At 34.4% G+C, this 16957-nt stretch overlaps 1 protein-coding gene across 4 annotated transcripts in view; it reads right to left on the reverse strand.

Annotated features, from left to right (window-relative positions):
- The window catches only part of PHIP (pleckstrin homology domain interacting protein), a 143668-nt gene that overhangs the window by 98168 nt on the left and 28543 nt on the right, over window positions 1–16957 (reverse strand). For all 4 annotated transcript variants that reach the window (XM_034962410.3, XM_034962411.3, XM_034962409.3 and 1 more), the window contains one exon: window positions 10073–10233. In XM_034962410.3, the coding sequence (XP_034818301.1) occupies window positions 10073–10233 (161 nt within the window). The remainder of the gene's footprint in view (window positions 1–10072; window positions 10234–16957) is intronic.

Raw genomic sequence — 16957 nt, forward strand, 5'->3', positions numbered from 1 at the left:
TCACGAATGTTCTTAATGGCATCTAGAATGGCGATAATAATCAATTCTCAATTACAGGTGAAACAGGAGGTTTTCGATGTACTTTGCCCAGATCCATCAAATGAATTACTATCCATGACAGCTACAGCCATATGAAATGTATTTCTTAAATAAGACTTGAAAATCAGAATTACTCCTTGATCCACAGGCTGCAGAATAAAATGTATTGTCAGCAAGCATAAAAACAACACTAACCACCTTGTATATTTCCATCAGGGTTCCTGGGTGACCAGGCATCTTGTTAATGAACAGTAATATCTTGAAAGGAATCTTTTTTTTTCTGAGCAGTAGGTATCAACAGTGGGCTTAAAATATTCAGTAAACCACGCTATAAAAAGATATGCTGTCATCCAGACTTTGTAGTTCCCTTTACAGAGCACAAGCAAAGTAGTTTAGCATAATTCTTATGGTCCTAGAATTTAAAAAATGGTAAATGGACACTGGTTTCAACTTCAAGTCACTAGCTGCATCAGCCCTGAACAAAAGAGTCAGCCTGCTTTTTGAAGCTTTGAAGCCAGGCATTGACTTCTAATTATGAAAGTCCTAGATGATGTATTTTTCCAATACACAGCTGTTTCACCTGTAATTGAGAATCTACTGCTTAGTGTAGCAACTTTCTTCAATGATCTTAGCTAGGTCTTTTGGATAATTTGCGGCAACTACTTCATTAGCACTTGTTGCTTCACGTTGCACTTTTATGTTATGGAGATGGCTTTTTTCCTTAAACCTCGTAAGCCAACCTCTGCTAGCTCCAACTTTTCTTATGTAGCTTCCTCATCTCTCAGCCTTCACAGAATTAAGAGTCAGGGTCTTGCTTTGGATTAGCCTTTGGCTTAAAAGAGTATTGTGGCTAGTTTTGATCTCCTATAGAGACCACTTAAACTTTCTCTATATCAACAATGAGCTCTTTAACTTTCTCATCATTTGTATGCTCACTGGAGTAGCACGTTTAATTTCCTTCAAGAACTTTTCCTTTACATTTACAACTTGGCTAACTCTTTCAACATGCATTCCTCACTCGCCTTAATCTTTTCTAGCTTTTGAATTAAAGTGAGAGACCTGAGACTCTTCCTCTCACTTGAACACTAAGAGGCCATTGTAGGGTTATTAATTGGATTAATTTCAATAGGCAGGCCCAATGAGAGAAAAATGGGGAAGGGCCAGTTGGTGGAGCAATCAGAACACATGCAACATTCATTAAGTTCGCCGTAAGGGTGCAGTTCATGGCACCCTAAAAAGACTTACAATAGGAACATCAGAGATTATAGATCACCATAACAGTTATAATAATAATGAAAAAGCTTGAAATATTGTGAGAAGTATCGAAATGTGAAAGAGACAAGACTTGAGCATATGTTGTTAGAAAAATGATGCTGACAGACTTGCTTTACTCAGGGTTTTCACAAACATACAATTTGTAAAAAATACAGTATTTGCAAAATGCAATAAAGGCACAATGAAACAGGGTACGTCTGTATTAGCATTTTTCATAAAGCCTAGGCAATGTCTAGTAACACATTTGACTTTAATGTTCTCATGAAGAAAAGTTCCACAGGTCTTTGTGACGTGGCTTTCTACTGTTAGGCACTTTGGTATTAAAATTATCCTCAAAATCCAGAAAAAAATGGCCTACGTACTGCCATGAAAACTTAAACAACTTCAGACACAGGGCCATGAATCACTTCAATTTGATGCAGAAACCAAACAGCACCTAAAGTCTATGTCCCCAAATTTTAATAATTTAATGAGTTTCCAGAGGTTAAGCTTCAAAAGGCCTAATTGAACTATTTATTTATTTAAAGAAAAGCTAAGTTTCAGAACAACTTGATAGAGCTCTTTCTGCTATGGCTTATTTACAGATACTATGACTATATAAATGAAATACAGGCCTTTCTATGCAAGGCCAAGAAGTCAATTTAGGCCCAGATGTTGCAAAACTATGAAGTAGACAATTAGGACAATTCTGTTCAGTAATAAAGTAATTTACAGGAAGCAGCATAAATGACAAGGAATGGTTGAATTTTCTAAGTGAAATCATGCCCCAAAGAGTTAAAGAAATCAATGACTAACATTGATTAACACTGAATGACTAACATTCTTTGAGTGTGCAGGATGGCAACTAAGAAACAACTTGTCCAAACACTGAAACTCCCTCTACTTATGAGATAGAACTGGCTGAAATCAGTTGGAACCAAGATGGCCAACTGGAGTCTGCACAGAACAAGCTTGCTGACATCATAGCCTGACTATCTACCACATTTCATACTAACTACCCTAGAATTTGCACATGTGACCCATGAGGTATCATAATGAGATAACTGTGCATGCCCAGGGACATTCCAGACCTCCCCTTTCCTTCCACCAAACACCTACTAATCTCAGAATTCACCCCTACTGAACCTGTAATAAAAATACTGCCTTGAAACCAGCATGAGGAGACAGATTTGAGCTTGACCCCTGAGTCTTCTTGGGAGTTGACTTTCAATATAAAGCTTTTCTTTTCTCAAAAACCCAGTGTCATAGTATTGGCTTCTAGCACACTGGGCAGCAAGCCCCCTCTGCTCAATAACACAAGCAGAAAACTGTATACATTGGGAAACAGTTTACTTCTGTTAACTTGAGAAACCTTAAAATTAAAATATTGACATATGTACCTAAAAGAGAGGCATCAATTATACAAAGATTACTACTTTGACATGAAAATAAAAGAAATTATGTCATTTTTTAACTAAAAATATCTTAGAGAATTTGGCATTCCTTGAAAACCTACTGTTATCTGGCAGAGTCAACAAGGAGAATTTTAATTTCTCTTGAGGCTACTTTACAGCTTTTGAGTCAGAGATCTCATCTCTTATTGCCATTAGAATAAGCAGTAGAAATGAATGCCAAAAATGTTGTCTGTATTGTCATATTTACTACAATTTCATTTTCCTATTCAAGCTAAAAAGTAATCTGCTTTTCTAGCAAAACTAAAAATTGCCTACAATTTAAATTTGGTTCAATTTTTTTCTAGGTCATTTATTTTCTTTCTTACCAATCTATCAGACCTATGTTTCATTTCCCTTACAAATCAACCTAAACCTCAGGGTCAAACATTTCAACACATGTCTGATTTCATTCTTGACCCTTATTCATCTATACCACCAATGACCAACCCGGTGTCAATCTAACCATCACTTGCTCTGACACTGCTACCAGGATGCCAAGAAACATTACGGTAAGGAATATAAGCATACTAATTCCACAACACTACAAATTCATGAATCTCCTATTTACTGGGTAGGCTAAGCATTATCAGCAATCATTTTTCCTGTCTCTATTCAATACTCTTCTATTGCCAAGCTTTATCAGTAATTTCTAGAATCCAGTCCCATTTCATAAACAAGACTCTCGCCAGATAGAACATTTCACATTGAAAAGTAGAAACTGTTAACTGTGGACCAAATAACTACCTTTCTAAAAAGTCCACACTGCTATTGTATACATCCCACCTCCTTAAAAATCATTACATATCAATAATCTCCTCTCGTATCTTCAAATTTGCTATCTTAGTAGTTTCTTCCTCTCAATCCAGTTTTCCTACAATTTATTGTCCTCTAAATGACCATACTCTGCCTCTTTTCCATTATTATCAAACATGCTAAATGCTCACTATTGCTTCTAAACAACCTCCTATGCACTTAAAATAATTTTGAATTTCAAACGTACAAAAGTTTCAAGAACAGTACAAATGTTTCCCATATCTCCATTACCACCTTTCTTCCCTCCCTCTCTCTCCATATAACATACACACATAACTCCATTACCATTAATCTTTTTTCTGAACCATTTAAAAGCAACGCTGGGCCAGGCGTGGTGGCTCACGCCAGTAATCCCAGCACTTTGGAGGCCGAGGTGGGTAGATCATGAGGAGATCGAGACCATCCTGGCTAACATGGTGAAACCCTGTCTCTACTAAAAATACAAAAAATTAGCCAGGCGTGGTGGTGGGTGCCTGTAATGCCAGCTACTCGGGAGGCTGAGGCAGAAGAATGCCATGAACCTGGGAGGTGGAGCTTGCAAGTGAGTTGAGATGGCGCCACTGCACTCCAGCCTAGGTGACAGAGCAAGACTCCGCCTCAAAAAAAAAAAAAAAAAAAGCAAGGCTGCTGACTTGATACCCCATTACCTCTAAATATCGCAGTGTATATTTTTCTAAAACAAGGATATTTCCCTATGTAAGTTGGGAAATCAATACTGATAACACTACCAATAACAATACTGGTAACATTCAAATCTACAGGGCCTATTCAAATTTTGTCAACTGTTTTGTCAACAATGTTCTCTTTTCCTTTTTGGCCCACAAACCCATATACATTATATTTAATTGACATGTCTCATCAGGCTCCTTCAATTTGGAATACTTTCTCAGGCTTTCTCTTTCATGTCCTCAGCAGGTTATAAAGAATACAGGCCTTACAATCTGCAGGATGACCCAAAACCTAGGTCTGTCAATGTTTCTTCATGACCAGATCCAGGTCATATTATCTTTTACAGTAATCCCACAAACAGGAAGCTGTGTTTTTCTCAGCGCATCACTTCTGAGAACACAACGTCAACACATCCCAGAGCTAGTGAAGTTAACATGGTTACATTAGTATTTCCAAGGTTTTTCCCCATAAATTTGCAATGTTTGCTCTTTAATTGATTAGTATCTTTGGGGGACATATTGCAAGATCTTCAAACTAAGATCTTCTACTGGTCTTTATCTGCTAATTAAAAAATAATAATAATAATCAGCCACATGAATACTTTGGAGAAGGGGATCCCAGGCAAAGTCCTAATACAAAGACTTCAAGCCACAAATGGGCTTTCCAAGTCTGAAGTACAAGAGATCAGTGTAACCGAAGTACAGTAGCAGAGAGGAACTTATCTTACAGATATTTATATGTATTTCCCCTAACAGATGCTAAGTTTTCTGCAAGAATGGACATTAGTCATTTTTATATCTCAAATTGCTTGATTCATTCATCATTTGTGGTATGCCTCCTGTATACATCAGATACTCTGCAAGGCACTACAGATCTAAAAAATAACAATAACAAAGGCAAAGACAAAGCTCACAACTTAATAGGAAAACAGACATCTGTCATGGCAATGTAACAGGAAAATACAATGTATTAGAAGCACAAAGTTAAGCGGCAGTACTCCACATTCAGAATACAGACTATCATATCTTTTAACTGTCAAGTTTTTGAAAGTTTAGTTTATATTAAGTGTATTCAATTTTTCAATTCCCATTCCCTCTTCACTGCACTGCAATTTCATTCCTATCCCCAATGCTAAAACAGAACATTTTTTGGTCTTAGTCTGTTGGAGCTGCTATAACAAAATACCTTAGACACTTGTTAATTTGTAAACAGAAAGTTATTACTCACAGTTCTGGAGGCTGGGAAGGCCAAGGCCAAAGTGCCAGTAGATGTGGTGTCTGGTAAAGGCTCTCTTTGTGTGTCAAAGATAGTGCCTTCTAGCTGTATCTTCACATGGCTCCCTTGAGCCTCTTTTGTAAGGGCACTAATCCCATTCACAAGGGCTCCATTCTTGAGGCCTCATCTCCTAAAGCCCTCACCTCTTAATACTACCACATTGGGGATTAATTAGGTTTCAACATATTAATTTTGAGGGGACAGAAACATTCAGACCATAGCAGTCATCAATTACCTTGACAAACCCAAAGGATGTTTTTCAGTACTAATCTTACTTTAGGTTTCTGCCTTTCATGAAATTCTCATCTCCTGGCTTCTAAGACACCACTCTTCTTTTTTTTTCCCTAGCCTCTCAGGCAGCTTCTCCGTCTCAATTATTGACTCTTCTTTTGTCTGCTTTAAAAGCTGAAGTTTCAGCCTTCTTACATTAGATACATACAAGATAATGTATTCCATTTTCCAAGCTGAATGATTCCTAAACTAAATCTTCTCACCTAAATCTGAGTTCCCACTGCCTACTGGGCATTTCTACTTGACTTTCCACATAGATATCTCAAAGTCAACACGTTTCACCTTCACAAACTTCTCCCCTTAAATTCCTACCACAGTAAATGACAGGACTTTCTAAATCACAGAAGTGAAAAAATATGTCATCCTATACTCTTCCATCTCACTCCCTACATACAAATCAGTCTCTCGAGTCTTACAAATCCTATTTTTAATCTGTCAATTCCATCCCACTGTGACTGTTTAATCCCTGAGTTCTTTTATAGATCACTGCCAGAAACTTTTTGCCAATTTCTCTGTATATAGAGTTAGTTTGAATCCATCTTCTACAATAATGCAAAAGGGTTCAATGAAAAGAAAAATTCTCCTCACTCTTCTAACCAAATCAATCATTAGCTCTCCATTGCCTTCAGAAAAGAAACCCACTATTTAGCAGGTCACAAAAGTATCTTGATTTTGTGCCACACCAATATCGCTAGTTCTTTATGATGAGCCATATTTATTCTATGCCATATCCATTAATACACAATTGCATGTTACATTCTCCCAAAGTCTGTAATTGCCTTTCCCTAAGTCTGCAATATCCAATTCAACTCCTAAATTTACCAAGCTGTTACTTCTCTAGTAAATTTCCCTTACCATCTCCTACCACAAGGTTGGATTAGGTATCTATCTCCTATGGTATCTCAGTATCTTGTACACCTTCTGTCAAGGTTTTATCACATTATATCAATATTGTTTGTTTACCATCTGTGAACTCTCCAAGAACAAATACTACTTTCAATTCTATATCCCAACTGCTTAAAACAGTGGCTGGTTCATAAAACTCTGAAGTTCATTAAAGGAATGCATAAACTCATTTTCTTTATTATACCATATTAATTAGAATCAGAGAGACATTTTATGTTTCTGAAAAGGGGGGAAAACTCTGCTTTTTATATGGCGTTCCATGTACTTTTGAGTGCCTTAGTTGTGAAAATTCATTAACTCTGCTTTTCTCCATTAAATGTCACTTAAGGAAATGATTTTAAAACCAAGTAAAAAACATTAAAAGGCTAAAAGAGAATTAGTGAACAAAATCTGACTTGGCAATTATGCTATTTCCCTCCTTGGGTTTTTCTCATTAAAATAATTGGGAAAGCACCCATTCTTAAAATACTGTCATACAAAATAATGATACATTTTCCTAATACAGAATTTCATTATCAATTACAATGATTTCCTTTTTAATTCTTGTATACCATTTATAAATAAGATTTTATTTGGATAAAAAATAAAAGATAAAATTTACTTAAATCTATAAGTAGCAGCAGGAAAAACCTAATGACTGCTTTCTATTTTGTTCAGTACTAATTATATGCATTATTTCATGTAATCCCACAAAAATCCTATGTGGTTGGTACTATTATCATCTACTCCCCTCTCTCTTTAGGTGATGAGAAAACTGGAGATTAAAGAGATGAGGTAATCTGTCAAAGTTTCACTAGTAGAAGTGGTAAAGCTGTGACTAAAAGCCCTCTGATGTCAAAGCTGATGCTTTTAACCACAGTACTGTATGCCTCCAACTGTGCCTGTTCAGAAAGGACTCAAGAGAATTAATCCCTTGGAAAAAGCTTTCAAATATATATACACAAATATCTTAGAAATAAATCTGCAAGGTCTTAAAATACCAATTATATAAAAAGGAAATACTGGTTGATCCATTACCAAATTGTTACCTCCAAAAATAATAACAGTATGTTCTCTCACAGGAGTGTTTCACTGGTCAATCATGATCTACTATCTTAAAGGCTGATTCTATTTTCAAGACTGATTTCCATAGGACTAGTTAGCGTCTAGTCTGTGCCTAGTGAAATGCAAAAAACACTCAGCACCCACTTTATTAACGAGCAATATGAATAGTGAACATATGTGTACCCTACCACCACTTGAAGTGAAAATAATAAAAATACAAGAATTTTTTTAAAAAATAGTGCCCTCATATCTTCGTTATTTCTTATTGTAAGGTAACATTCTGAAATCTGTAACTCCAAACCACCAGTAAAAAATTACAAATGAGACTGAATTTAGCACAACAAATTCTATCACATTCTTAAAAAATAAACATCTTTAGACTTTTGGTAAGACCATATAAAATAGTACAGTGCTACTTTTCTTCTCTTAATTGATGTGCTTTCAACTAAAGAAATAACCAACAAGCAGCTTCCTCTTCGCATATTATTCCTGTTCTCTAAATCACATGCCCTTAAAAGAAAGAATCAAATGTCTAGAAAAGGATAGCAATTTTTTTCTGTACAGAGCTGGATAAATATTTTAGGCTTTGCAGGCCATATGTTCTCAGTCAAAACTACTCAACTCTGCTGTTGTAGTGCACAGGCAACCATAGACAATATATAAACAACTGAACATGCCTGTGTTTCAATAAAATTGCATTTATAAGAACAAGTGACAAACTGGGTTTGACACGCAGGCAGTAGCATGCTGAACCCTGGTTCAAAAAGCTCTTCCAAGTCTGTACCTACCACACTCATGAGATAGCAAAAAGCACACTATTTCACTGCATTCTCCCTAAAAAAATTCCAGATTATATGTCTAATTAATATCAAAACATGTAAAATGCTTCATAAAATATGATAAACAAATGCTTACAATCCCTATCATTTTTAAAGAAAGAATTCCTACAAGGTTCTTTACAATGGCATAACTTTATACTGACCAAAATGTAATACAAACACAATATAATGCTCCTTTTTCATTATTTTAATTTATTACTGTTTTTGAAAGAATTCTTTCAAACATTAGAAAAATCAAATTTACTTAAGGTTTTTGAGAGGTGAATTTGAATATAACCATATTAAACTTGAATGGCTAAATTAATTTTCAATTACTATTTGAGAGCAAATTACTACTGTAGGTATGTCAGGCACTTCAGCAAATATAGAGATGCCTATTTTCCACTCTGAAAATAATACTTGATACAAGAGAAGGTAAAAAGGGAAAATACTGATATAAGAAGTGATGTGCAAATGCCTGAGGTAGATTAGAGCCAAGGGAAAAGAAAAGTATAAAAATGCATTCCTACATCCTGCTGTTTAGCTGTTTTACAGATGACTGGGTGTATGGATAGAGGAGAAGTAGTAGGTATAAATAGGTCTCAGTTTACAAGCAAATTTACTAAAAAGAGGAATCTATAATTGTCATAACTACGTAAAATTCACAGCTGCTCTCTTCAAAGACAGGAAAATTTCCATTTAACTTCCACTTCAAATTTTCTTATTTCAAAAGAAATTAAAAACCTTGTGAATGAATGCATACCTTCAGCCCACAGGGTAGTGTTTAATAATAAATGTCATCATAATAGTGTAGTATTATGCTTAATGAATGTAGATGTTAAGGCACCTGAAAATCAAATATTTCCAAAAGTAATTTTCTCACTTAAAATAAAGCTCAAAAGCTTTGCTTTTCTCCATTCAACAGGTTACAAGAAACAATAACAAATAAACCCAAAGAGGCTCTATAAACAAAACATCAGATATTTTGATGAATGAACTGTTAAGAATAACAGGTAATAAGAGTATTAGATATGCTCAGAATTTTTTAGCTTTTTTAAAATCACTATTTTAAGGGAAATTTCTCATAGACAAGCAAGTGATTTTCTACAGATAATATAAAAAGGTATATTCAATAATCTCATACAATTATAAAAAGGCACATTTAATAATCTCTCAACATACTTAGGAGATGTCCTTAGTTTAAAATTATTTTATGACATTTTGCAAAATGTCAAACTGTGTATTTGATATATGTTGAGAACCATACTTATTCATGATGTACAACCATATAATAACTGTGACTGTGCTGCAACATGTCATTTAGAAACTTTCTGAATTTGGATAAAGTCCAAATTTAACTAAACTCTTCTGTTAGAGTAAGTGAAACCACCTGAATTTCCGGTTTCCTATTAAAAGAAAAAAAAGCAAGGTTTTACTTCAAGTTCACCTATAAGCAATATTTCCTCAATTACATATATGAATATAAATAATACTTAAACAATTACTTACAGTAAATATCCGTCTGCCAGTTCGATCAAAAGTTACACAGTACACAGATGACAAGTGTCCAAGAATTCGTTTATGCATTTTCATGTGCTGATACACTGCAGTTGGAACCAGTCGCTCAAGTCTGTATTTCCCATTCAGCTTCCTTGAAAACAGAGTATCCGCTACCAAGAAAAAGAAGGAAAATAAATATAATCTGGAAATTAATGTTCTTACATGATCACCTTTTAAGAATTCACATATTCCAATTTGTCATGTGCAGGTAAAAATAAAGAAGCTTTCTGATATATATGGCTTCTAGTTAAAAGTCTTTAAAGTAATGAATAAAAACATTGTTTCACCTGAAATAAGTCAGGCACTATCATTCTCACTTTATAACTTAATTTGTAAGTTAAATGACCTGTCCAAAAATCACAAAGTAAGGCATGAAGCTAGGATTAAAGCTCAGATTTATTTACTCTCTGGCTAGTGCTCTTTAAAAACCTAAAGCATTTATATGTTATTTCCTTAAAAGCTGTCTATGAAATAGTTTTTCTTACAAAGGCACTTAAAACTGGAACCCAGTGTACTTTTCATAAACCAGTAACGCTTGAACACTCGAAATCTGACATGCAGAATGATATTTAAAAACATCTTTATAACAAGTGAAGATAAAGGAATACGTCATTTGCATTATTAAAAAATAATAATTAAACTGGGAATCTTGCCAAACACCTGTATAATGATTCCTTCTCCGGAATCTATTAGCTCTCCCTTAGTTCTCCCTTTCAACTCATTCATTCTAATCATTATTCAAGATCTGACTGAAGTTTATCTTCTGTCCCAAAGCTTGATACATTGACTCCAGCTGAAAATGTCCTCTTCCATCTAAATTACTACTGTACTTATTTTCTATACTGGTAACTTATGGACAAAGAAGGTGCTCAATAAATATATGTTGACTGATCTGCAGGCACATTATTAACCTACAGATGATCTTCTAATACAGGCTTTTTTTTTTTTTCTAACAGTGACTGCCATCTACATTGGGTAATTAGCACTAGCGTTTCTCGGTCGAATTTAGCCCTAAAGAAAACTAAATATATATACAAAATACTACTTAACCAAGGTACAGAGCCCAGTAATTATGCCCTAAAGTTGATAAAACATAAATATATTGGTTGTATTATGAAGAATCTCAGTATTGCTTACATTATTCACATCCAATAAATGTTTGGCTCACACTATATTTCCAGCCACTCCACACTCCCGCTGCCCCCACCCCAAACCCCCAAAAAATCTTTGGGCCTGGTGAGGAGATATATAGCCTTTACAGGTTCCTAAGCAGTAATATTTCAAAGAATAATTACACTATGCTTATATGTTTTTATCACAGCAATAATTTTATATTCTGATACAGTATTTCTCTTGCTGTTAGCATGTAAGTTCTATGCAACAATCTACCCCAACACTTGGGAATTTCTAAAACAAGGTTTGACAGTTGTGAATTAGCATATTTAGGCTTAAGTTGGTTATATACCAATTTAACAGAGACTCAATAAGTTTCAATCATAGCTTAGACTCCAGACACATTTTCTTCACGCCCAGGAATGGCCTGGTAAAAGACATCCTCCAATGCTTTGGCTCCAAACTTATTTAATGCAAGAATCACACAAAAACCATAGACATCAATTTTCCTGCCAAATGAGAATTAAAATCATCTTATCCAAACACCAAGGATCACTCACATCTCAGACTCAGCTGTCTGTTGTAAGAAAATAAGTGATGACATGCCACAAAAACATTGATAGTGTTACCAAGATGTACTTTAATTCCCTCTATCCAAAATTTCCAAAATGTCGAATTTTAGGAAACAGTGTTCAGGTGTGAAAAATATCATTGTTGGAAATAATATATCAAGACCCATTTCTCGATGATTAAGCATTAGTATATAGGTAAGAATTTTTAAGATAAATTTGTTATAAAGACCATCTAAAAATCGGAGATGATAAAGTATTTTATAAGCAAAAACTACTTCTCTTAAAAGAAAATGTTACTGCTTCTTAAACACAGGTTTTACTGAATCTTTGACCAAAACTGGGATTAAATCTATTTTCATTTTGGAAGCCAATTGAAAAAAAAGAATAACCTTTTCAAAGTTACTTTACAGTCAAATTTTCAAGCAACATTTTCCAGAATCACATTAGGTGAAACATATTTATAGCTAAAACTATATTCCACACTACCCTTTGTAATGCTTAGCTACCAATTAACTATTGGCTATCTATACTATGACTATATTCTGAAAGAAAAGGTACTTAGCAGAGTCCTGGCTCTCAAACATTTACAAACTTGTGTAACAGCACTAAAAGATAAGACATACAGAAAGAACATACGTAGATTCCCAGGTAATAAGGTGGTGGTTCAAACTTTCTAACTATAGGATTTAAAGGAGAAAATATAAGTATAGTTCGGTAGTTGTACAACTGAAGAGGTTGAATTTGAGGAAGGCTTGACCATATCAAATAGGTAGATAATTTTTATAAAGATAGAAGGATGAGCTAGGACTCACATTCAATGAACTCCCATTTTCTTTTATAATACCATTTGGAAAATGTCTATCTCTCCTATCAGATCTTAAGTACCTTAAAGACAAAAATTCTCTTATATTTCTCAAACTTGAGTATAGAGCCTTTTAAATTAAAAAAGTATATAAGTAAATCTTCCTTAATAATAAGATATACAAGATGGTTCAATTTAATTTATAGTTTTATGGCAGAAGGGCAAATGGCAATTATTCACTTTCTAAAGAAATTAATGAGACCAATTAATTTGAGTAAAAAGGAAATGTCTCTTGGATTATTGGAAGTCCTTAAATTTTATTAAGCTAGAACATCAATTTTTAAAATGAGCATGGTTAAACAGATAAGGGGACACAAAAGGATAAATTCTTTATATGACATTATAATTTAACCTTAAATCAAGAAGCATATATGACTTTCATTTAAAAGCACATTTATTTTCATAAGTATAGTGATAGAAACTATTCTTAAATAAAGCTTCCCAAAGCAAATCTCTATTCTTTTTTCACTTGGCAAATTCTTTTTTATCCTCTAGGATCAGTTCAAATGCAACCTCTTCTAGGAAGATTTCAAAAGCATCCTAACTGGTTGCACTACAACACTGCTCCTCTGTTCAAAACTGCAATGCTCTTCATTTCATTCAGAATAAACACCAACTTCCTGATACATCAGCCTAAGACGGCCCTGCAGAAACTTGTCTCCCATTATCTCTGACCTTATCTGCTACTTCTCGCCTTGACCTGCTCCAGCCACTCCAATCTCCTGTTCTTCTAACACACCAGGTTTGCTCCAAACTTAGGGTCTTTGCACTGGCTGTTCCCTCTTCATGAAGTCTTTTTCCACATATGGCTAATTCCCTTACACCTTTTCAAGTCTTTTCTCAGATGTCTGTTACCTTCTGAATAAAGCCTAACCTAACCAGCCCACTGAAAATAGCAACACAGCCCCTGCCATCACCCATAACTCCTGATCCCCTTTTATTCAGCTTTATATTTGCTCTTCGTCTATCACTTATTACCAGACCTATTTAATTATTTATTATATTCATTGCTTATTTCCTGCCTCCTCCTACTACAACATAACAAACTTCACATGGGCAGGATTTTATTTTGTTCTCTGATTAGCCTAAGAGCTGACACAGGTTGGTGAATTAACAAATAAATTACATATTAACAAAAATAATTAGGTTTAGTGGGTACAGGGACTCACACCTGTAATCCCAGCACTTTGGGAGGCTGAGGTGGGTGGATTACTTGAGGTCAGGAGTTCGAGACCAGCCTGGCCAACATGGTGAAACCCCATCTCTACTAACAATACAAAAATTAGCTGGTGTGGCGGTAGGCGCCTGTAATCCCAGCTACGTGGGAGGCTGAGGCAGAAGAACAGCTTGAACCCCGGAGACGGAGGTTGCCATAAGTTGAGATCATGCCACTGCACTCCAGCCTGGGGAACAAAGCAAGACTCCATCTCAAACAACAACAACAAATTAGGTTTAAGAATTAAAAAAAAAAAAGGAAGATTTATCTCACAGATTAAAATATTCAAAATATCTCTAGTGCTTCATTTTAACTGCCCTGCTAAATGAATTTAATTGGGAAATAAGGGGAGAACGTATTCACTTAATTTTCTGAATATAGAGGATAAATGAAATAAAAATTCCAGAAATCACTGTTATCCATTTGAATAAAGTCTGAAGTAAAAAAGGAGCAAAATACTGAAGCATGTCATTTGCAGCAAATCATTCAGAACAGCCTTTGAAATAAAGTATATGTGCTCAAGTCTACAAAGCCAATTAGTAGAGATTAACAAAAGGCCCACAACTTCTTAAACATTAGATGTGACTATACGCATATTCAGCCCTTGGGTTCTCATCCATTACTTCTTTAGGTGCTAGGATAATAAGTCAAATTCCCCCATAAGTCACTTCTTACTTCACACCTAGTTATTTTTCGAGAACTGATTTACTTATCCAATCATAATACTAATGCATATTCAATTTAGAAAAGAACATAAATGAAAGAAAAACCCATAATTCTATTGTCTTATAGCAATCACTTTTAAAATTTCGCAAAGGTTTACCTCAAAAACAGCATTTTAACAGCTATGTTGTATTCCTTAATGAAATAAGAGGTTTTAAGTCTGACAGACCTGTGTTCAAATTTGTCACTATGGAGACTTTAAGCAAGTTACTCGTTCTAAACTTTAATTTCTCCAGTTACATTATTAGAGAAACATTTCCATTTACCACAATATACCTGGCTTTCATATTATGTTGTTCTTTGACACCCCACAATTTCACAAATTTTACATAGTCAATTCTATTAATATCTTCTACTGCTTTAATATGAAGTCCTCCTACTCAGCCCAACAGTACAATAAACATCTACTTACATTTTCTTTTACTTTTTTGTGGTTTAGATTTCTCACTTAACTCTTTAATCCATCTACAATTATAATACTCATTATGAGGTCTCTAAAGATTATTTTTTCTTCCTCAAGTAATTGACTATTTGTTCCAGCCTTTCCATTTACTAAATAATTCTTTTCTATTAAATTTTGATTACATTATTGTATATATGGTTATATATATATATATGTATTTTTTTTTTCTGTGCTGGGCCACTGACATGACTGACAGTCTATTTATATGCCAATACCAAAATTTTAATCTTACAATCAATGATGTTTTAATATTTATTTGGGTATTCCTCTCATAAGTCCATGTAAAAATGTTGTATCTTTATTATTTGTTAATTTTGAAAATAAACAGAAAGTTACAAAATTTTGTTGGAAATGTAAATTTAACTTCACTACCAAACTGACATATTTCTATCTAGAACATGGTGCTTTCTTCCTGTTGTTGGGCCCAAGTTTTCAATGCAGATGATTTTTTAAAAAGATAAACATAATAAAGTTACCTCATTTTCTCTCACTACATCATTTGAACCAAGTTCACAAAGAAAGAAAAAGGTAGCTGCCATAAAAGAGTATCTGTAATAACCTTAGTAAATACATTTTTGAAGGCACTAGAAAAATACATGATAAAAAAAATCCCTGCAAATAAGTACTATAGCAGAAATACCATTACCTCCCTACAAAATGTTTAGACTTTTTTCTCCTTTTGCAAAGATCTTTGTAAAATGAACAAGCACACATGACAAAGCTGCAATAAATTACCCAAGATCAAAATTAACCATGGTTAAAAAAGATGACTTGGAAAAAAATGAAAATGACTATGAATTAACAAAATACAAAGGTTAGTGTTTTTTGTTATTATTGTTTTCTAACTGTTAATAACAATATAATATGCTATATAATACCTACTCCAGTGTAGGAAAGCTGTTCCCTCTTAATCAGAAATGGAGGACCACAAAAACAGTGCTTACAACTTCTGCCAACTCATGAAAGCAGAGCCCTGCTGGCAGCCTAATGAAATGCAAGGAAAAGCATGTAGCTGTAGATTCTAAAACCTGGAGAACCAATTTTTGTACAGTAGAAGAATTAAGTGAGGAGGCACAAGAATATGTAACTCGGAAGGTATCTCAGTAAAATTTGGGCCTTTTCTGATGCAGAATTGGGGGTACTCAGACAAGACGCATCAGTATTTTATGAGAAGGTTTTCATTAATTTTATTTAATTCATTTTTTATCCTCTTTTGACTAGTTTTACTTTTTTTTTTTGAGACAGAGTCTCACTCTGTCGTACAGGCTGGAGTATACTGGCACAATCTCTGCAGCCTCCGCCTCCTGGGTTCAAGCGATTCTCATGCCTCAGCCTCCTGAGTAGCTGGGATTACAGGTGTGCACCACCATGCCTAATTTTTTTTGTATTTTTAGTCGAACTCCCAGCCTCAAGTGATCTGCCTGCCTTAACTTCCCAAAGTGCTGGGATTACAGGCGTGAGCCACCATGACTGGTCTTGACTAGTTTTATTCTGTGATTCTAATTAAAGAAAACACTTGGAAGGAAAGCTCCCAGGTTTTCTGTAAATAAAATGCAAAAGTAATTATAATTTATAATTAACAACTACAGAAATGATTCCTAAATCAAAATATAAAAGGGAGTAACTTCTAAATAATCAGTACCAGGTTTCATTTTAATCTCCACAATCTGTATTAATAAAGGCTTTGGCTTTCTACAAATACAATTAATAACTATCACTGTAAAACAACAGTTTGGAACTCCATGACACTAAAATTGAGTAACTTAAGAGTACATGAAAACAAATTCCAAACTGATTTACCCCTCATAATGTGCCATCTCCAATTTTAGATGATAATTAGATTTTCCAAGAAAATAATGCTATATTCATGACTAGACATCAGAGA

This window comes from Pan paniscus, chromosome 5, assembly GCF_029289425.2.
Source record: "Pan paniscus chromosome 5, NHGRI_mPanPan1-v2.0_pri, whole genome shotgun sequence".
Classification (NCBI taxonomy): Eukaryota; Metazoa; Chordata; class Mammalia; order Primates; family Hominidae; genus Pan; species Pan paniscus.